Source organism: Belonocnema kinseyi, chromosome 8 (genome assembly GCF_010883055.1).
Source record: "Belonocnema kinseyi isolate 2016_QV_RU_SX_M_011 chromosome 8, B_treatae_v1, whole genome shotgun sequence".
NCBI classification, from domain to species: domain Eukaryota; kingdom Metazoa; phylum Arthropoda; class Insecta; order Hymenoptera; family Cynipidae; genus Belonocnema; species Belonocnema kinseyi.
This window is the reverse complement of record NC_046664.1, coordinates 71,577,764-71,596,646: the sequence shown is the minus strand read 5'-3', so window position 1 is coordinate 71,596,646 and position 18,883 is coordinate 71,577,764. Positions and strand designations below refer to the sequence as shown.

Here is an 18,883-nt window from a genome sequence, read left to right as displayed (position 1 = left end):
AGAATTTTACAAATTTTTAGAAAAAAAAATCTTTTAAGAGAGTATTTCAAAAAGATTTCAAAACAAATTTGAACTTAAAATTAAAATAATTTAACTTCTACTTTAAAAAGTGTTCATAAAAAAATGAGATCGTTTAATTTTTAATGTGTCTGACTTAAAATTGATTAAAAAAATATGATTTTGAAAATTTACAAATTTGTTGATTCATTTTTCGATTTATAGTATTGAAAATTCTAGCTTTATTTCCACGGGGGTTTGAAGCTATTTTAATAATTAAAAAAAGATAGGTATCATAATTAAGTTAATTTACGTAGAACTGGAAAATTGAACAAGAGTAATCTTCTTGATTGAAAATTCATCTCTTTTTGATTTAAAATGTAAATATATTAAATAAATATTTTACCATTTAATTTAATAATGCGTCTCTTTGATTTGGCATTAATTTTTTGAATTGAAAATTTAACTATTCAATTTTTTGTTGAAAATTCATCTTTTTTAGTGTAAAATCTTAATCTTCTTACATGAAAATTTATCTTTTTGGTTGAAAATTCATGTATTCTAGTTAAATATTCATCAACCTAGTTGTAGACATTTTTTTTCTTTTTTTTGTTACAAATTAAAACTAATTGATTGAAAGTTGAACTCTTTTTGATAAAAGTTAATTTTCTTGGTTAAAAGTTTAACTATTTTGTTGAAATTTGTTTGATTTCTTGTTTAAAATTAATTTCTTTTTATAGAAAATTTAATTAGTCCATTTTTCGCCTAAAAATTAAAATAATTCCAAAACCTTTTTATTTCGAAAGCTTAAAGGTAACATTTCTAATGATTTTCAGATTTTTCAATTGTAATAGTAGAGCAGAAAGTTTTTTTTTTCAAATATTTGCTTAATTATAAATAAAAAGAATCTCTTCAGTCTCTGGAATTTATTGAATTATTAATAATTAAAGTAAATATAAAAATAATTTAATTTGTGTATTTTTGTATATATTTCTTTATTTTTTATTTTGCAACCAAATAGTTCAAGTTTGATCTAAAAAGAATTTTTCAGGCATGAAAGAAAAAAGAATTGACCGAAATTATTATTTTTGTGGGGATAAATAATTTAAATTACAACATAAAAAATTCGAATAAACATTTATTTTTTTAATTCATTTCTTCATTTTTTTTAAAGTTAAATAAATATATCTGTTTAGGAAAAACTTGAGTCATTTTGAGAAATATTTAGTACTTTTAGAAATTTGGAAAATAAATGTCTTAAACTGACTCAAAATATTCCTAACATTTTTTCAATCTTTTAAAATTAATAAAATTGCCCTTGAATCTTTTAGATATTGTCGGAATTTTTTGAAATATTTGGAAATTATAATATTTTTAAATTTTTTGAAAATGTCTTCAAAAATCAATGTTACAAAATAACTAATTTTGCAAATATTTTTAAATGCTTAATATTTTTTTTAATTATCTTAAAATTTATTTTTCAAAATGCAAAATCAGTTAAAATTATTCCATAATATATAATGACATTTTTCATGTTCGTGAAGTATTTTCATTTTTTTATGAAATTTTGTAATCTTGTTAATTGAAACATTTTCTTTGAAGATTTTTCCCATTCATTTCCGAAATTTTAGAAAATAATTTAAAATCTTAAAAAAATTTTGTCAATTTTCTATTAAGATTTCTTTTAAAAATAAAAAATCAGTTTAAATTTTCTCAGGAATTTTAAAAAAGTTTTTTTATTATCTCGAAGACTTTTAAACTTTGTGAAAAGCTTCGAAAATTTTTTTGGAATCTTTAAAAATTTACATTTTCTTCAAAAAATCTTGAAATGTTTTAAAGATTCAAATTATTTTTTTAACTATTTCCACAACTTTTAAACCTTCTAAATATATTTAAAACTATTCGAATTTTTCAGAAAATTTTGAAAAATTACAAAAATTGCCTTAACATCTTCCGGAATCTGTTATGACGATTTTAGAAATCTTTTGTAATATTTTAAAATGTTTTTCAATATATATTCTCTTCTAATTAATTTTTTTAAATAAAAAATCAGTTTAAAAAATGTACATTTTCAAAGATTTTTTCGACATATTTTTTCAAATTTTAAATTAATTTTGAATCGTGTAAAATTTTGAAATTTCTTAACAAGATTTTTCTTGAAAATCTTTCCCATTCTATTTCGAAATTTTAGAAAATGAATAAAAATCTTTGGAGATCTTTGTGAATTTTCTCTTGAAATTTATTTTCAAAAAGAAAAATCAGTTTCCATTTTCGCCAGAAATTTTAAGACATTTTTTTATTATCTTGAAACCTTTTAAAATTATTAAAATAGCTTCTTTATTTTCGAAATCTTCCAAAATCCGCTAATTAAATTTTGCTTATCAAAATGCTGGACACCTTTCTTACATGGATCATTATTATTATTGAATATATTATTTAGATAACCTTACATTTCTATAAATCTGAAGTTTGCCGACTTTTTTATGCGGCAAAAAAAAGTCATCCAATTAAGAACACGGATTTCCGACAACTATAGTTTTACAGAGTGATCGCTAGACCGGGAAACCGGGAAATGGCCGGATTTTTTTTAAGGCCGGGATAAACCGGGAAATGATAGTGAATTTTTTTTTACCCGAAATTTTAGAAATTTTTAGAACAAAAATCTGTCCACGTTCGATTTTAGCAGTTTTTATATAATTAGTGATTTTTTTGTGTTTGTCAATTATGCTATTATTTAGCTTACAATGCATAATTCAAAATTTTTTTACTTTAGAAATTTTCCATTTAAAATTTTTATTTCTAAGCTTCCATTTTTAATTTAAAGAATTTTTAAATGCTTTCTTAAATACTTAAACAAATAAAAAATAAAAGCCTTTGATGTTGAAAATTTTGGATAAAAACCATTTTTATTTAATAAATAAATGATTTTTTTTTAAATTATCTGTACTGTAAGTATTAAAAAGTGAACAAAAACGATTTAACAAAACAATTTTGAACCAGTTCAAAATTTAAAAATTTTCAGATTTTAACGTTAAAACTTAAACGGTTACAATTTGAAAGTCTTAGTCATTTAACAAATTTCAACATGTGACTGAAAGTTTATAAACTATTTTCAACTTAAAATTAACTTCATAATAATATATTATTAATTAAAGGATTTTATTGAATTTAAAATATTGTTTCAGTCTAAAATATTCAATTTTCAACTCATTCAATTTGAAATGTTTAATTAAAAAAAAGAATAATTATTGAATATTTAGCAATAATTGAATTTTTATTTAAGACAAGTAAATTGAATCCAAATAATTATAAATAAAGAATCTTTAACTGAATTGTTTGACATATAAGACTTACAATCGTTAAAATTTCGAAGAGCATTTAAACCTTGAACGTTACAATTTTAATTATTGTATTTGAAAAATGCTTAATATGTAAGTGAAATTTTTAAATGTTGATGTATAATTTACAAATGTACATTTATAGAAAAATTTGAGAAATTTCAAGAGATTTAGGAGTTTTTAAAAGATTTAAAATTATCATGCAAATTTTAGAAAGTTTTCTTAAAATCTTCTAAAGTCTTTATTGAAAATTTTGTTTAAATTTTTGAAAAACTTTTTTAATATTCTGTTGAAATAATGTTTCAAAATGAAAAGTTATTTTTTATTTTCCTATGAATATTAAGAAAATGTTTTTATTCTTTTGAAGCCTTTCATAATTCTTGGAAAGAATATAATTTTTTTGTTTAAAATCTGCAAAAATCTACATTTTGTTTTATATTAGGCTATCATTTCAAATTTTACATAAGTTTGAATCTTTTCAAAAGTTCTACGTATATCTTAAAATCACTCAAATTTCGCCTACAAATAATAAATGTTTGATTGTTATTTACACATCTAAATTGTAAAGAAATTTTCTCAAATTTGCAGGATTTTCTGAAAATGGTAGAAAAATTCAATTCCTTTTTGAACCATATTTAGAAGTTGTGAAAAAATTTCCAAAATAATGAAAATTTAAAGCATATTTAAAACAACTTCTAGATTTCTCAAGATTTTGAAATAAAATTTTGAAGCTTTCCGAGGATGTTTAAACTATTTAAAAAGAAAAGAATTGAATTTCTAATTTAAGAAGTGATCAGCTAAAATTTAAAAAAAATTTTCAATATTTGATGTTTCTAACTTAAAATTCCTTAAAATTATATAATTTTGAACATTTTAAAGTTCATTGATTGATTTTTTTAATTGAGAGCATTGAAAATGATAACGTGGATTTATATTTTTTTTATATTCAAAAATTTTAGTACCTTTAATTTTATACGCGTAAATTATTGAGCATTTGAATACAACATTTTTTAATTAAAAAGTTTTAAATTTCAATTTTAAAAGTTTAAAATTGAACAGTTCCACTTTGAGTACTTTAATTTGCAGCTCAGTTTCTATTACCTCAAGTGGACAATTTCGTAGCTTTAGTGTTCCACTTTTTAATTTCATTGACCGTGAAAAATGTTTACGAACCGGGAAATGACCGGGAATTAATTTCGTCGATTAAAACGGCCACCCTGAAAGAGCTTTATTTAATTTAAAAATATCAAAGATTTGATCAATTTCAGTGGATCTTAAAGAGCTTGGATAAAAGATTTAAATTTTAATTAATCTTAATTTTATCATCAAAATTTTAAGGTATTTCAAGGAATTTCACAAATTTTAAAGGATTTTATTGAATCAGCCCGGATTTCAAAAAATTTCCTAAAGATTGCTAGGAGAATAAAAGATTTCCAGGCATTCAAAAGAATTTCTAAAGAATTAAAAAGATTTCTAAAGAATTGAAAGATGTCAAGGGATTTCAAATGATTTCTATTTATTTTAAAGAATCTTTACGATTTCCAAAGAAAAGATACTTTATTTAATAATTTTCAATGATTTCCAAAGATTTTTAAACAATTTTGGCAAGTAAATAAAATGAAATAAAATTTTAAGGGACTTCTAGCGATTTTAAAAATAACTTGATGTTTAAGAGATTTCCAGGAATTAAGAGGAAGTTTTAAAGAACTGTGAAAAATGAAATGAAATTCCAGAAATTCCTAGAAATTCAAACAATTTTAAGGGATTTTAAAGAATCTTGCTGAAATTTCATAGGGATTTGTATAGAACTTTGGAAATTAAATTTCAATGCATTCTTATTAATTCCAAATATTTCAAGGATTTAAAAGTTTTAATTAAAATATTCAAGGAATTTTAGATGATTTCTACTTATTTTAATAGATTTTGACGATTTCTAAAAGAAAGTTTTCAAACGCTTTGAAAGAATTTTGTAGGATTTACAAAAATTTCATGGGATTTTTAGAGAAATTTAGACCAGGGATTTAAACGGATAGAGAACTTTAATGAATAGTATCAGTTTAATTTCTTTTCAAAGGGATTTAAAAATATTTTTCCATAACTTAAAGGGGCCATCCTGTTTTAAATTGTTTCGAGTTATTTCGAGATGGTTCGAGAATTAATCGAAAATGGCGTCATACGCTTTTTTAGTGGATGGAAAAAATATGGATACATGCACTTTTAATATGCACAGTATTAAATATATATTTTTTTAATATTTAGAATGAGACTTTTTAAATACTAATTTGTTAATTTTAAATGCCTTATTTCTATATTTTAGGGAAGACTTAGACTCAATAGTGGAAGTCTCCTTGTGGCCCGGAAGCCGCAATCCAATGCAGTTTATCGAGTCCAAGGTGCATAAAAAGTTAATTTTTTTTAACCTAATTTTCAATTTAAATTTTTTTCTTTCAAATAGCGACCAGTATGAACAAAAAAATTTTTTTTATACAATAATAGGTGAAAGCAGCTTTCACGAGAGCATATAATAAACATGCCGCAACTGCGCCCTACGCCATGACTGCCGGTAAAAAGAAAAAAGGTGGAGCTTCGCCGGAAGAAGAATTTGAAGATGAGGATGGAGATAATTCAGAAGAGGATGACGATATCGATATCGAAAAAATGGTGAAGGTATAATCAATTAAATTACGTCCAGATTCCAAAAATATTTATTTATTTAATTTTTTTTAACACTTGAAGTTAATTATTATTTAAAATAATCAATTTATCTCGAAGGCGAAAAAACCTGCGGCTAGTAAAAAAGCTTCTTCCAAGGATGAAGAGAAACCTTCCACAAGTAAAAAAGTTGTGTCTTCGAAGGACGAAGACAAACCCAAACGAGGGAAAGGACATGCAAAAGCGAAAAAAGAATCTGCGTAATGGTCTATAAAAATTGTTTATTAGTTGGTAATGTTTATTTATTAATTTGCAACTCTTTTTCTTTGACTTTTAAAAAGATGTATGTAGCTGTGGATATTAAAACCGCTTTATTTTTTATAAATACAAATATCTACCTTTTTATACATTTGTTTTCAAGTTTAACTGCCATTTTGAAAGCAATTTTTATTCATTAAGGCAGAAATCGAATTTTTGGACGCGATTCTTCATCCAATTTTTCCTTTTATAAGGTTTTTGTTAATTTTTTAAGAAATATTGTTTAAAATAAATATAATGTAGGTATAAATACTTAATTTTAAATTAAATGCTCCAAGTTGCTAATATTTCAATTAAAAATATTTTTATTTTTAGAAAAAGGTGAATTTTTACCTAAATAGTTGAATTTTCAATCAAGAAGATTTATTTTCTACAAAAGAAAATTTCAACCAAAGAGGTGAATTTTTTACCACGAAAGATTTTTAGCCCAGAAAGAAGAATTTTTTGCAAATTGTTTAATTTTCAAGCCGAGAGTATTATTTTTCAACAAACAATTAATTTGCCGCAACGAATTTTTTCGAAGGCAGTTGATTTTTTAAACAAAAAATTATGAGAATGTAAAATGATTACTTTGTCAAAAGAGTTGATTTGAGGACAAATTTAATTCAGTCATAAATAGTAGCTTTTTAAACCAAATAATTGAATTTTCAAGTCAAAAAGACCATTTTTATTTAGAAGACAGTTGATGAATTCTGAAAAAAAACGTTCATTTTCACACAAGAAAGATTTTTCTAGGAGCAAGGATGAATTTTCAATTTAGAAGGACGAATTTCCAACAAAATATTTAAATACAAACAAAAAATATAACTGTAACAAAATGGTGAAATTTGTAATCGAGAATAATAATTTTTTCTATCAATAGACGAGTTTTTAACCAAAATTTTTAATTTTCAGGATAAGGAACATAAGTTTTCCAACAGAAATTGAATCTTTAAATTTTTAATTAATTTAAAGCAAAAGCAATAAAATTTCCAGAAGTTTCATTCAATAGCAAATATTAATAAAAATAGTAGAATCCTAAAAAAAAAACAATTGCAAGGAAATGATTTAATTTTCAAAAAAAGAAATGGATTTTCCACAATACAGTTTAATTTCCACCCCGAAAGTATGAAATTTTAACAAAAATTTAATTTGCAAAAAAATTGTTGATTTTCCTAATGAAATAGTTGATTTTTCAATAAAAAGTGATGCTTAAAAAATAAAATTATTGGATATTCAACAAAATAATTAACTTTTCAACATTGTTAAGAAAATTATTAAATTTTCAACAAATTATCAATTTTTCAACCAAATAGTACCAATTTGAAGTAAACAATGACTTCTCAAGGAAAAATGTATTAGTCGATACATTAAATAAAAAAATTTAATTTTAAATAAAAAATAGTTCAATTAACCAAAGAAAACGAATTTTTAAATTTCCAATTTAATTCCAACAAAGGAAATGAATTTTCAAACTAAATTCTAAAATGAGGAATCTTAAGCCAAAATAATTAATTTTTAATAAAATTTGTTCGAAATTGTACCATATAATTGAATTCCTTAACTAAAAAAAGGATTATATTTTAACTGAATGGTTAAATTTTCAAGAAAAAAATATTAAACCCCAACGAACGAATTTTCAATCGAGTAGTTTAATTTTCTACTATAATAGTTGTATTTTTAACAAAAAATATGATTTTACATGGAAAAGTTCAATTTTAACTAAATTGTTTGATTTTCAAATAAAACAGATTAATTTTCTATTTAAAAAAATTCATTTTCAAGAAAATATAAAATGAATTTTCCACAAACTACTTCTATCATCAACTAAAACCGATTAATTTTTATTGAAACATTTTCGTTTTCACCAAAAAAGATTAAATTTCTACCAAAAGAGATGAGCCTTAAACCAAATTTTCATTCAAAAAACTATGTATTCTCAATAAAAAATATAACAGTGAATATTTCTACCAAAAAAGATGTTAATTATAGTTCAACAAAGTTAAATCCAATCAAAAAGCAGCAAATTTTCAATATATTGGTTAAATTTTTAATCAAATAATTGAATTTTGAACAAACTTTTGAAATTATAAGCCAAAAAGGGAAAGTTTTTAAAAAACAGTTCACTTTTTAACTCGAAAACATTAGTTTTGATCCTAAAAATTAATTTTCAATCAAATAGATGAATTTTCTACCCGAAAATATGATTTTTCACAAAAAAGATCAGTTTTAACCAAATAGTTCAATTTCCCAGTCAGCAACATTAATTTTCTTCGAAACAGGAATTTTTTAAAGAAAAAAACGAATTTTCAAAAAAGTTAATAAACTTTTAACAAAATAATTAACTTTTCAAAGAAATAATAATTTTAACTAAACAATATGATTTTTCAAGAAAAAATGTAATATTTGACATGTGAACCTAAAAGATTTTAATTTTAAATAAAAAAATAGTTGTATTCAAACAAACAAGATGAATTTTTAACAAGATAGGTGCATTGTTAATCAGAGAGATGAACTTTCAAATAAAATTATGAATCTTCAATGAAAAAAATAAATTTATAATAAATTAGTTCAATTTCTAAGTTGTAAATTCAACTATTAGAATATTAATCTTCTTGCTGATTAATTTTTTTCTTGGTTAAACATTTAACTATCAGGTTGAAAATTCCATTAAAAATTAAAATATTTGGTCGAACATTCTTGTATTTTGTTAAAAATTATTCTTTTTTGGTATAAAATTAATCTTCAATATATGAATCTTCAACAAAACAAAATTTTTTAAATAAATTAATTCAACTTTAAACCAAGTAGCTGAATTTTCAACCAAAAAAGAGAAATCATGAAGAAAGTAGTTCAAATTTTAATAAGGTAGTTGAATTTTCCAACAGAAATGTTGGATGCTCAACAATAATGTAATAGTTGAGATTTTGACCAAAAATATCTAATTTTTATTTAAAAACAGTTGAAGTCATGATAAAATCGAATTTTCAATTAAATATTTGAATTTTCTGGTCGGAAAGAGGAACTTTCTCCAATGTAATTAAATTTTCAACCAAATAGTTGAATTTTCTACTAAAATATTAGAATTATCAACCAAAAGAGATGGCTTTTTAAAATAAAATTTTCGAGTTTTTAACCAAATAATAAAATTTTTAACCAAAAAAAAATTAATTCTGAACCAAAAATATAATAGTAGACTTTACAACGAAGAAGATTGAAAAATATATGAACATATGTATGTATAGAAAAACGTAAGAGATAATCGATCCTTCCCAAATGCTCAGCAAACAGGGATGCCGAAGTTGAGTATCGACTCCAGTATTCGACTTCAAAATGAACTCTCGATATTAAGAATTAATTTGGGTAAATATTGATTTGAAATAATATTATATTCAAAGAATCATTTATTTCGATTGATATTAATATTAATTCATTAATTAGTAATTTATCCAAAATTGTGTATGTATTTTAATTAAAATTAAGTATTAATTTAATTTAAATTTCAAATAGTCGCGGGCTTTCATATGGGGAGGAATTGAAGTCAAAGATTTGATTCCCACGCTCGATTTTTCGGTTCCTAGAATCGAGAATCGACTCCCTCTTTCGGTTTCGTAATCCTATCGTCAATTCAAATCCGTCTGCCAGTCTTCCAATTATAGAAGGGATAGACGGTGCAAATGATTTCAGTTGTATCAGCCCCCAAACGAATCTGCCTATACCAAATCAGGGATGTACCTACAGTAGCGCGCCTCTCTAAGGATATAGGTGGATAAGCGGAGGATTCGTTTGTATAGAATGACTATGATTCAGAAGGATAGGGCTATATTGTATTTCAGAAAAGATAGAAAAGGATTCAGTTAGATATGAAAATAAGGATCTAAAAAGATTGACAAATTTTTGGATTGCCCAATGAACTGAAAAAAGGCGTATAAGCAAAGGATTTATGTCGATAGAAATTCTTGGATTCCGAAGTTTAGGACTGAGTTTGACAAGCAATTTTGATAAATTTAAAGTTTAACAAAATACAATTGTTAAGCAAATTTTAATTTAAATTTGTTATTAAGTAAAGGTTCTTTGAAATATATAAAGAATTATTTACTATTTCGTCGACTAAATGGAGTTAATAATACTGTCGGTCGATGGATTAAAAAAGATTCCGACACACTGTGGCCGGATGACCACAGACTTCAGTCTTTTGGGCGTCCGGTATGTTCTTGGACAAACGAAGTACCATTCGGGAGCCTTTCTTATTCTAAACGCCGGGGCGGGGGGGTGTCGTCCGTACACCTGGACGAGAGCCTTCTGCTTGCGAGGTGATTTCTTCGGTGACGGGTAAGTCCTCGACTTCGCGGGTGCGCGTGAGAGAGGACGAGTCCTTGGCCTCTTTTTCTTGCTGGATTTTTTTGCATTCGCGGCTAGAAAGCTGGAGTTTTCCCTCAGGTTGGCCCTAGGAGGGGGCCTTGGTATCGCTGAGAGGAAGTAAACGAGCTTGGGTGGTGACAGCTCATTGAGTTTGGCTGGAGAAAACTCAGTAGGTGAGGCCCACAGCTCTAGTGGGTCTTCCTCCCCTACGGAATAAAGATCCGCAGATGGGCTCTGCAATTTAGAAGGTGATGGGGACGTCTCCTCGGGCGGACTATCGACGCCTAGGTCCACACAACACTTCCTCGAGGGGAATAAGCTCCTCGGTCTCCAAGGTGGATAAGTCGCACGGCGAATGATAACTTCCTAGGTCTGGTAGGACCTGCTCAAGACTTTGAGGCAAGTTGAACTTCTCGAGAACCTCTTCCTAACGGACGGCTTGGTTGGGTTTTTCGGTTACGCTGCCCGGCGAAGGTTGGCGGATTCTGAGCCCCTTGGTTTGGTTCCGGCGATCTCCCCGGTTCCTCTTCTTTCTTTTGGGGGGCAAAGGTATATAGGCCCCCGGGCTTGCCTGCTGTTCAGCAAGGACCTGACGATACCTCTCTGTCCAACGTTTGTGATGGCTCGGCCGATTCACTCGGGGCTGGTCCATCTAGAGGCAGAATATATTTTTCTTGTGGTGGTCATGCGGTCCATAATGTTGACTGGAATGAGATCCCAGATCCTCTCTATCGAGGACCGAGACGTAGGTGGAAAAAAATCCCTGATCCTTTTGACAGAGGACCGATAAATACGTAAACAAAATTCCCAGTTCCTTTTAGCTGAGGACCGAGACGTAGGATAAAAGGCCCCGATCCTCTTTACAGAAGATCGAGAAAAAAAAACAAAAAAAAAGAATCCCAGATCCTCTCTACAGAGGACCGAGAATTGTGAAAGTAATGAAAGACATAAGGTAGAGGTAAAAAGACTTAGTAAAAAGATCAAGAAGAAGTAAACAAAGATTGCTGATAAATAAGAAAGAAAAAATTCCCATATCATCTAGGCAGAGGACCGAGAATAAGAAATGAAAAGGATCCCAGATCCTCTCTGCAGAGGACCAAGAAATAAGATTAAGAAGAGCTTAATAAAAGAAACAAGACAGAAGCAAGCAGAAGTAGTAAAAAGAGCAAGAAAAAGTAAGGAGAAAAAGGTTAATAAATGAGAATGGAAAAATTCCCAGATCTTCAAGGCAGAGGACCGAGAGTAAGAAATGAAAATAAGGATCCCAGATCCTCTCTGTAGAAGACCGAGAAATAAGAGTGAGAGGAACGTAATGAAAGAAATAAGATAAAAGCAAGCAGAAATAGTAAAGAGAAAAAGGATAATAAATGAGAATGGAAAAATTACCAGATCTTCTAGGCAGAGGACCGAGAGTAATGAGAATAGCGAACCTGCGGAGCCTTTAAGAGCAGAAGTTAAACTTGTGGTTTCTTTTGGGAAAAGCACTTACCGTTGTAGAGTACTAATGCTGGAAAAACTTAAAGGTCAACCACTCGCTAGGTTGGATATCGCCGGGGTCTTCCTGCTCGCAATCAGAACGTGATTTCTGATTTCCCTTTTTTCCTTTTTCACTGACACAGGTTATTTCTAAGTTGAGGTTACGATTGGGTAAAATTATTAAGTCGGGGTTTATTAAGCAGGCTTCACCCACCAACAATTTATTTGCTCGACGCACAACACGTAATTCGATAAGAGTTTGCGACGTATCGATTCATCAAAGATCTCGAGTTTTTCGCGAAAATTCAAACTAACTAAACTTATTGGATTGTAAATTAGGTATTAAACTGTAGTTAATATATCGGGCTGTTTCAGCCTGAATTTTTCTGGTTAGTTGGGAGCTGTTGTTTTGAGAAGCGTCACAGAATATAATTTCAGAGAAATTTAATTGTGTAACAAATTCTATTAAAAAAAGGTAGAAAAGGTTTTAATTAGATAGGAAGATTAGGACTTAAAAAGATAGGCCAAATTTTGTATTTGCATAATGGATACAAAAGGACAGAAGTGGATAAGTTGTGGGTACATTTGGGTACAAAGAATGAAATTCATACAGATAGGGCTATATTATATTTCCGAAAAGGTAGAAAAGGATTCAATGAGATAGAAAGATAGGAATTGAAAATGATATACGAAATTTGGGATTGCCTAATAGATTGAAAAGGATATAAATAGGTAAAGGAAGAATTACTTTTGATAGACCGACTAGGATTCAGAAAGATAAGGTTATATTGTATTTCAGAAAAGATAGAAAAGGATTCAATTTGATATGAAAATAAGGATATGAAAAGATAGAAAAAATTGTGGATTGCCCAATGAATAGAAAAAAAGGCGGATAAGCAAAAGGATTCATGTCGACAGCAATTCTGGAATTCAGAAGTTTAGGGCTGACTTATATTTAAAAAAAGATAGAAAAGGATTTAATTAAATAGGAAGATAGGGATTTAAAATGTAGGCCAATTTTGTATTTGCTTAATGGGTACAATAGGACAGAGGTGGATAAGCTGTGGATACATACATAGGATTGAAAAAGGTAGATTAGATTTTGGATTGTCTAACGGATAGAAAAATATAGCCGTGGATAAGTAGATGATTCACTTTGATAGAAACACCTGCACCTTCCTCATAATAATATAATTAGGCGTATTCTTACCAGCCCCAGTATACACTTTACATACTTCTTCTGTGTCCTATTTACATCCTAGCTTTCCTTCCAGTTCCACACCTCTACTCCTTAAAAAAACAGACACATCCCTAGTGAGTCAAGCGATTTCATTCTCTTTCCAAAATCATCTGCAAATAACTTCTTTTCCAACTCCCACGCCTGTATCATCACCAGATTTACCCTCCTTACTTTCTCTTTTATGTGACTATCTACCTCTCCATTTCTCCGTAACCAGAAGCGCAGGTTCGCAAACTCTTTTACCTCTTTCACCGCCTTTTCTTTCCTCTTCCACGCGCCTCCCTTATCCCTTCAACCTCTTTTCCTGAACACCATAAACTTTGACTTTTCCGCATTCAGCTCTAACCTATTCTTATCTAGGTATATCCTCAACCTCTTCATCGCAAAAAACGTTGGGCTAAGCGGGTACCCTTGCCTCAACCTCCTATCCACCCAGAAACCCTGCGAAATCTTAATCATGCCTCTCTCCACTCCTTCCCCGCCCATCTCTTCCCACAACCTCCCCCTATCCATCGAAGGAAACACGACTTTGAGATCCGCAGCAAGCGCGTCCTTGGCATCCTACCGCAGCCTGTATGCCAACCTCACCACGTATACTTTATACGCCATATTCAGTAGCGTAAGCCCTATATAATTTTCCTGCCTATCCGTGCCTCCTTTCTTATCCAGTGACAGTGTTGACCTCTTTCTCTACCCTTCTGCAAAACCCTTCCTCCTCCATACTTTCTTCACTACCTCCTTGAGCCGTTCCCTAAACTCTTATGTCTTAAAGAACCACGCTTCGTTCTCTACTCTGTCCAACCCTGCTGCCTTTGACCTTCCTAAAGTCCTTATCTGCTTCTCTATATCCTCCCATGCTACTCCACAACCCTGCCTGCCTCGTTCTTCTACTCTTATCATCTCTCTTCCGTGAATCTGAGCCATAAAACGATTCTTTAAAAAACATCATTCACTCCTCCCTTCTCCCAACCTAGCTTTGAGGTGATTTCCCCCTTATTCAAAACCCAAATGGCTGATGATCTAATTCTATCCTCCCTCTACTGCGCATCTCTCCATTTACTCCACACTGTTACCTTACCATTCACTACCGCCCATCCTCTATCCTCCATCCAATCCATTAAAATCACTCTCTTCCTATTTATCATCTTATCCTTCGATTTTCTTAGAAGCTTTCTCCTTTCCCTGTGAAGGCCCCCCTTTCCTTATACTCACAATAAAGCGTCCCCCCAGTAGCGTTCTATCGTATGCTTATTGTACAATGTCATAAAATTACACGATGCCACTTATATCTTTACTGCCCTCGTTTGCACTTCTCTTCCTCACTATCTTTATGAACTTCTTCTTCGAATCCATTCCAAATCCACGTTATAATTCCCCCACTAGCCATTCCTATCTTCTTCTTTTTGACCACCTCTTAAAGCCTCGACCTATACTCCTGGATATACCTCTAGAAATTCTCATTTATCTTTTTTACCCCTCCTTCGTTTCAGTACAGCACCTTCACTACTCATCCACCCTACTTTATGCACATCACTACTTTCTACGAAACAAATTCCCCTACACTTACTTCAAAACCTCTTTCACTTTGTTCCACAACCTCATTTTCTCATCCACTTTTATTTTCCGATAGGCAGCCTTCACCCCTCTTCCGATACTCCTTTCCCTTCTTGTCCTGTCGTTCAGCCCTCTCTGCACTTCCATTTTCTTCCTCGTCATATGCTGATCGATTAAAAACCTCTTATCGTTTATCCTATGTTTATTTCGCATTACACTAAACTTCTCTTCCCAGCTTACTAATTCTACGACCGCCACTTCCTTTTCCTTTCTCCTCTCCACCCTAACCCGTTCTTCTTTTTTCTTTTATTATTTCTCCTGTCTGCATTCTTCGTTCTGTTAATTCTCAACTCCATTGGCCTTATCCTACGTCCTTTCCTTCCACACCCTAATCTCATCTACCATCTGCTTCATTTTCACTACTTTTTCCTTTCTTACCGACACTAAGGTCCCCTATAGATGGACGCGATAATGCCCCCCCCCCCCCACCACTAGTCCTCAGACACGATCCGGGATAAGAAGTTGTGATATAACTTGGGCGGGCGAGTCGGCGCGCGCCGCATTTGTACACTAATAAAAAAGCTTAGCAACAATTGTTTCCATAACCTCCTTAACCGACACCACCTTCCTCTTTAATTTTTTAACTTTCTCCCTCAGCTCTTTTAACTCCTTTTCCCATTTTTCATCTCTGATAATCAAGTCCTTCCTCATACCTTCCATGTGCTCCTTAGTTCCCCTTACGTCATGCTTCAGTCCTCTGATTTCGCTGATCAGTTTCCCGAGTTCCTTCTTGACCGACTACCCCTCCATTGAGGGGAGGGGGCCTATAAGTTCCTACGATTTTCTGAAATGGACTCTACCGCGCTTTTCTGCGGACTCTTTTGGATGTCTTTCTTCCTCTTCAAGAGATACTCCCCCTCACTTGCACTAGACGCTCTCTCCCTCGCCTTTTCAATTGTTTCGTTCACGCAATTTCGCGCTTTCCCTTTCCTTGGCATATCGCTCAACATCGGATAACGTACTGTTGATCACCGTGACGTGCGTAAAATTTCCTACCCGTCAACTACATCTCCACTAGCAGTACTATCGCTGGCCACCTCCCGCTTTTCCACGTTTCGCTCTTCCGTGTGTAACTAGGACCTCTCCTGACCACAAACTCTACCGATCCCTTGTCAATCTAACCTCGCTTTCTTCTAACTAGCACTACCAGGATACAAGTCGAACCTTCTATGAATGGATGACCTGAAGCTATACGCCATTTCAGACAACAAACTGCAGTAAGTGATTGATGTCACAAAGCAGTTTTCCAATTATATTCACAACGAGTTCAGACTAGATGAATGCAGAACCGAAAATTTAACCAGAGAAGAATTAGGGACCGCAGAGAATGACATTGAGACAGTGGCTAATGGGGACTCATGAGTATTCTCGAATCTTAAGTATATTCAACATACGATAGTTAGGAAACACCTAACGACAGCCTTCACAACAAGACTCAGATTGATTCTGAAGAGTTCTCTTAACTCGACACACAAGATCAGGGCAATCAAAACCTATGCCAACCCTGTCCTCACGTTTGTCCTCACGTTTGTCCTCACCTTTGGGGTCATGAAATTCTCAAGCACTGACCTTGAAAGGTTAAACAGAACCTTCCGCATAGAAATGATGGAGCACCGAATGCACCGCAGTAATTTGGCGATTTAAAGGGTAGTTCTACCACGACATAGAAGGAGCAGGGGCGTTGCAGATGTCAATAAATCGTGTAAGTCACAAGTTGTACAGTTGCGAGATTCTTTTAAGAGCAAGCGCGATGTTGCACTTAAAAACACTATCTGTAAAGTGGATCTTGATTACGCGCCCTCGAATTCTGCCTCAGAGGAGGCCTTGCATATTGGGACTGGAATTATAGAGGAATTAGAAACGTAATGGAGACAAAAAGCCATCTACGGCAAGCACGCCAAAACGTTACACCAATATGAACTAGATAGTGAGCCATCTAATATTAGACTGAAAAGGGGTGTCCTGTTTCCAGAAACGGAAGGATTTGTCATTGCCAATAAAGGCAGGGTTGTCAGCATCAGAAATTATTGCGCAAACATGTGCTACATCAAGAGATGGTGGACCGATGCCAATTATGTGAAGATACCAACGAATCCATTGAGTACATTATTGGTGGTTATCGCGTAATAGCTCCGAGGAAATATACGCACAGACATAATTATGTTGCAAGAATTATACATAAAAAATGTTTTCTGAACCTGGGACTTTCATCAAAATGGATGCCTATCTTTAGATACATTCCAGTGCCTGTTTTCAAAAACGAAGATTACATCTTATATTACATCATTACTTGTCCAATTAACCGGAATTTGCAGGCAACCTATTCAACTAAGATCCATTATTATAGCGGGCTAAGACATAAAGTAAAGCAATATTTTCTTATGAAAAATAAGTATAAATATAAGAATTAGAACTATATTATTTACTTGTCTGGACTGAGTATGAAGACAAATATTTCGAAGCTTCTAATAACATTCTAATTCGAAAGCTGTTAAAAATGTCCAAAAACTAATTGATGAAAATATCAGCATTAAACTTTTCCTCCAGTTGGTAAGCAACCTGAAATCAATGCATAATTTTTTTCAATCCATCTGAAAAAACTATTTCATTCTTGAGATTTTACTAATTTTATGAAAGATATCTTAGCCCCACTTGCAGCATAAATTTTTTCATTAATATTGACATATTCAATACTGTTCAGAATTTTACAAGAACTGTCTAAGATTTCTTAAAATCGAAAAATATTTTCTAAATAGGCCGTTCGAAAACCACGTAACTGTGTAACCGATTTTGTGACGATCTTTGATGTACGTTTTTATTACATTTATTTTAAAAAATATTTTTTAATACATAATAGTCATTTTCTTTCACAAATAAAGCATCTAAATACAAATCTATCACTTGTCGTCGGGTGATTTTTGTCAAGCGGCGTTCAATGTCTGCCCAAGCCTTGTATCGATGCGTGCGCATTAAGCATGTGTACAAATTTGGGCATCGTGCATGTCATCAGTTTTCAAGTATTTTTCAAGCGATTTTTAAGTTTTTTATTGACGTACGACGTGACAGATATTTCCTTGAAAAAGTACAATTGACGAACTAAAAATCAATATAAAAAATTCAAAAGACGACTCAAATATTTCGTGGAATCATTTAGTATTGTAGCATGACGTCACGTTCACGATAGGATAGGTGAAAATGTCAGGAAGGTTAACATAGTTGGCACAACTTAACATGGGACTGCATATGCCTTTTTGCAGAAAATATTAGAAACGTAAAAGTAAGTTATAAGGGACGAAATAGTAATATTTTCAAGTTTAGAATGCATTTGCGCAATTCCGTTTCATCATTTGATCAGTAAAAGACCTTTCTATTTTATGAAATACAATAAGCTATTTCAAATTTGAGGTTAGAATACCCGATTCTGATCCAATCGATCCGATGAACTAACCTTACATTTTTGATATTTTATTTCGTAACTCGGAAGGTCCGCCAATCAATACTCCAAAAACATGTATGCATCCCCGTGACGTCATACTGAAATGCTACATTATTGATGTAGATTTTTTGACCGCGGAAATTAATTGATAATTTTAGATATTATTGGTTTTGTCTGCTGGTCTGAATCAATATTATTAAAATATTGATTAATCTTAAGATTGTGAAAAAATGCGCTCTAGCTCCGCTAGGATATGAGCCCAGGCGCTTCAGGTTGCCGGTCTGATGCTTTAACAACTGTGCTCTCTCCGTAGCTCAGTTGGTAGAGCATCAGGCCAGCAATCTGAAGTACCCGGGCTTAAATCCCAGCGAAGCTCTAAAGAATTAAAATTTCGCAAAATTCGATAATTTTCCTTTTGGTATCATAATTTCTTAAAAACAGAAAAACTTTGCATTCTAATTTGATTTTATG

General features: G+C 31.0%; 1 protein-coding gene across 1 annotated transcript in view; it reads left to right on the top strand.

The window, feature by feature from the left end:
- The window catches only part of LOC117178123 (replication factor C subunit 1), a 46,434-nt gene extending 40,062 nt beyond the window's left edge, over positions 1-6,372 (top strand). The window contains exons 10-12 of the mRNA XM_033369378.1: positions 5,653-5,728; positions 5,832-6,002; positions 6,108-6,372. Of these exons, the coding sequence (XP_033225269.1) occupies positions 5,653-5,728; positions 5,832-6,002; positions 6,108-6,251 (391 nt within the window). The 3' untranslated portion in view covers positions 6,252-6,372. The remainder of the gene's footprint in view (positions 1-5,652; positions 5,729-5,831; positions 6,003-6,107) is intronic.
- The last annotated feature ends 12,511 nt before the right edge of the window (positions 6,373-18,883 follow it).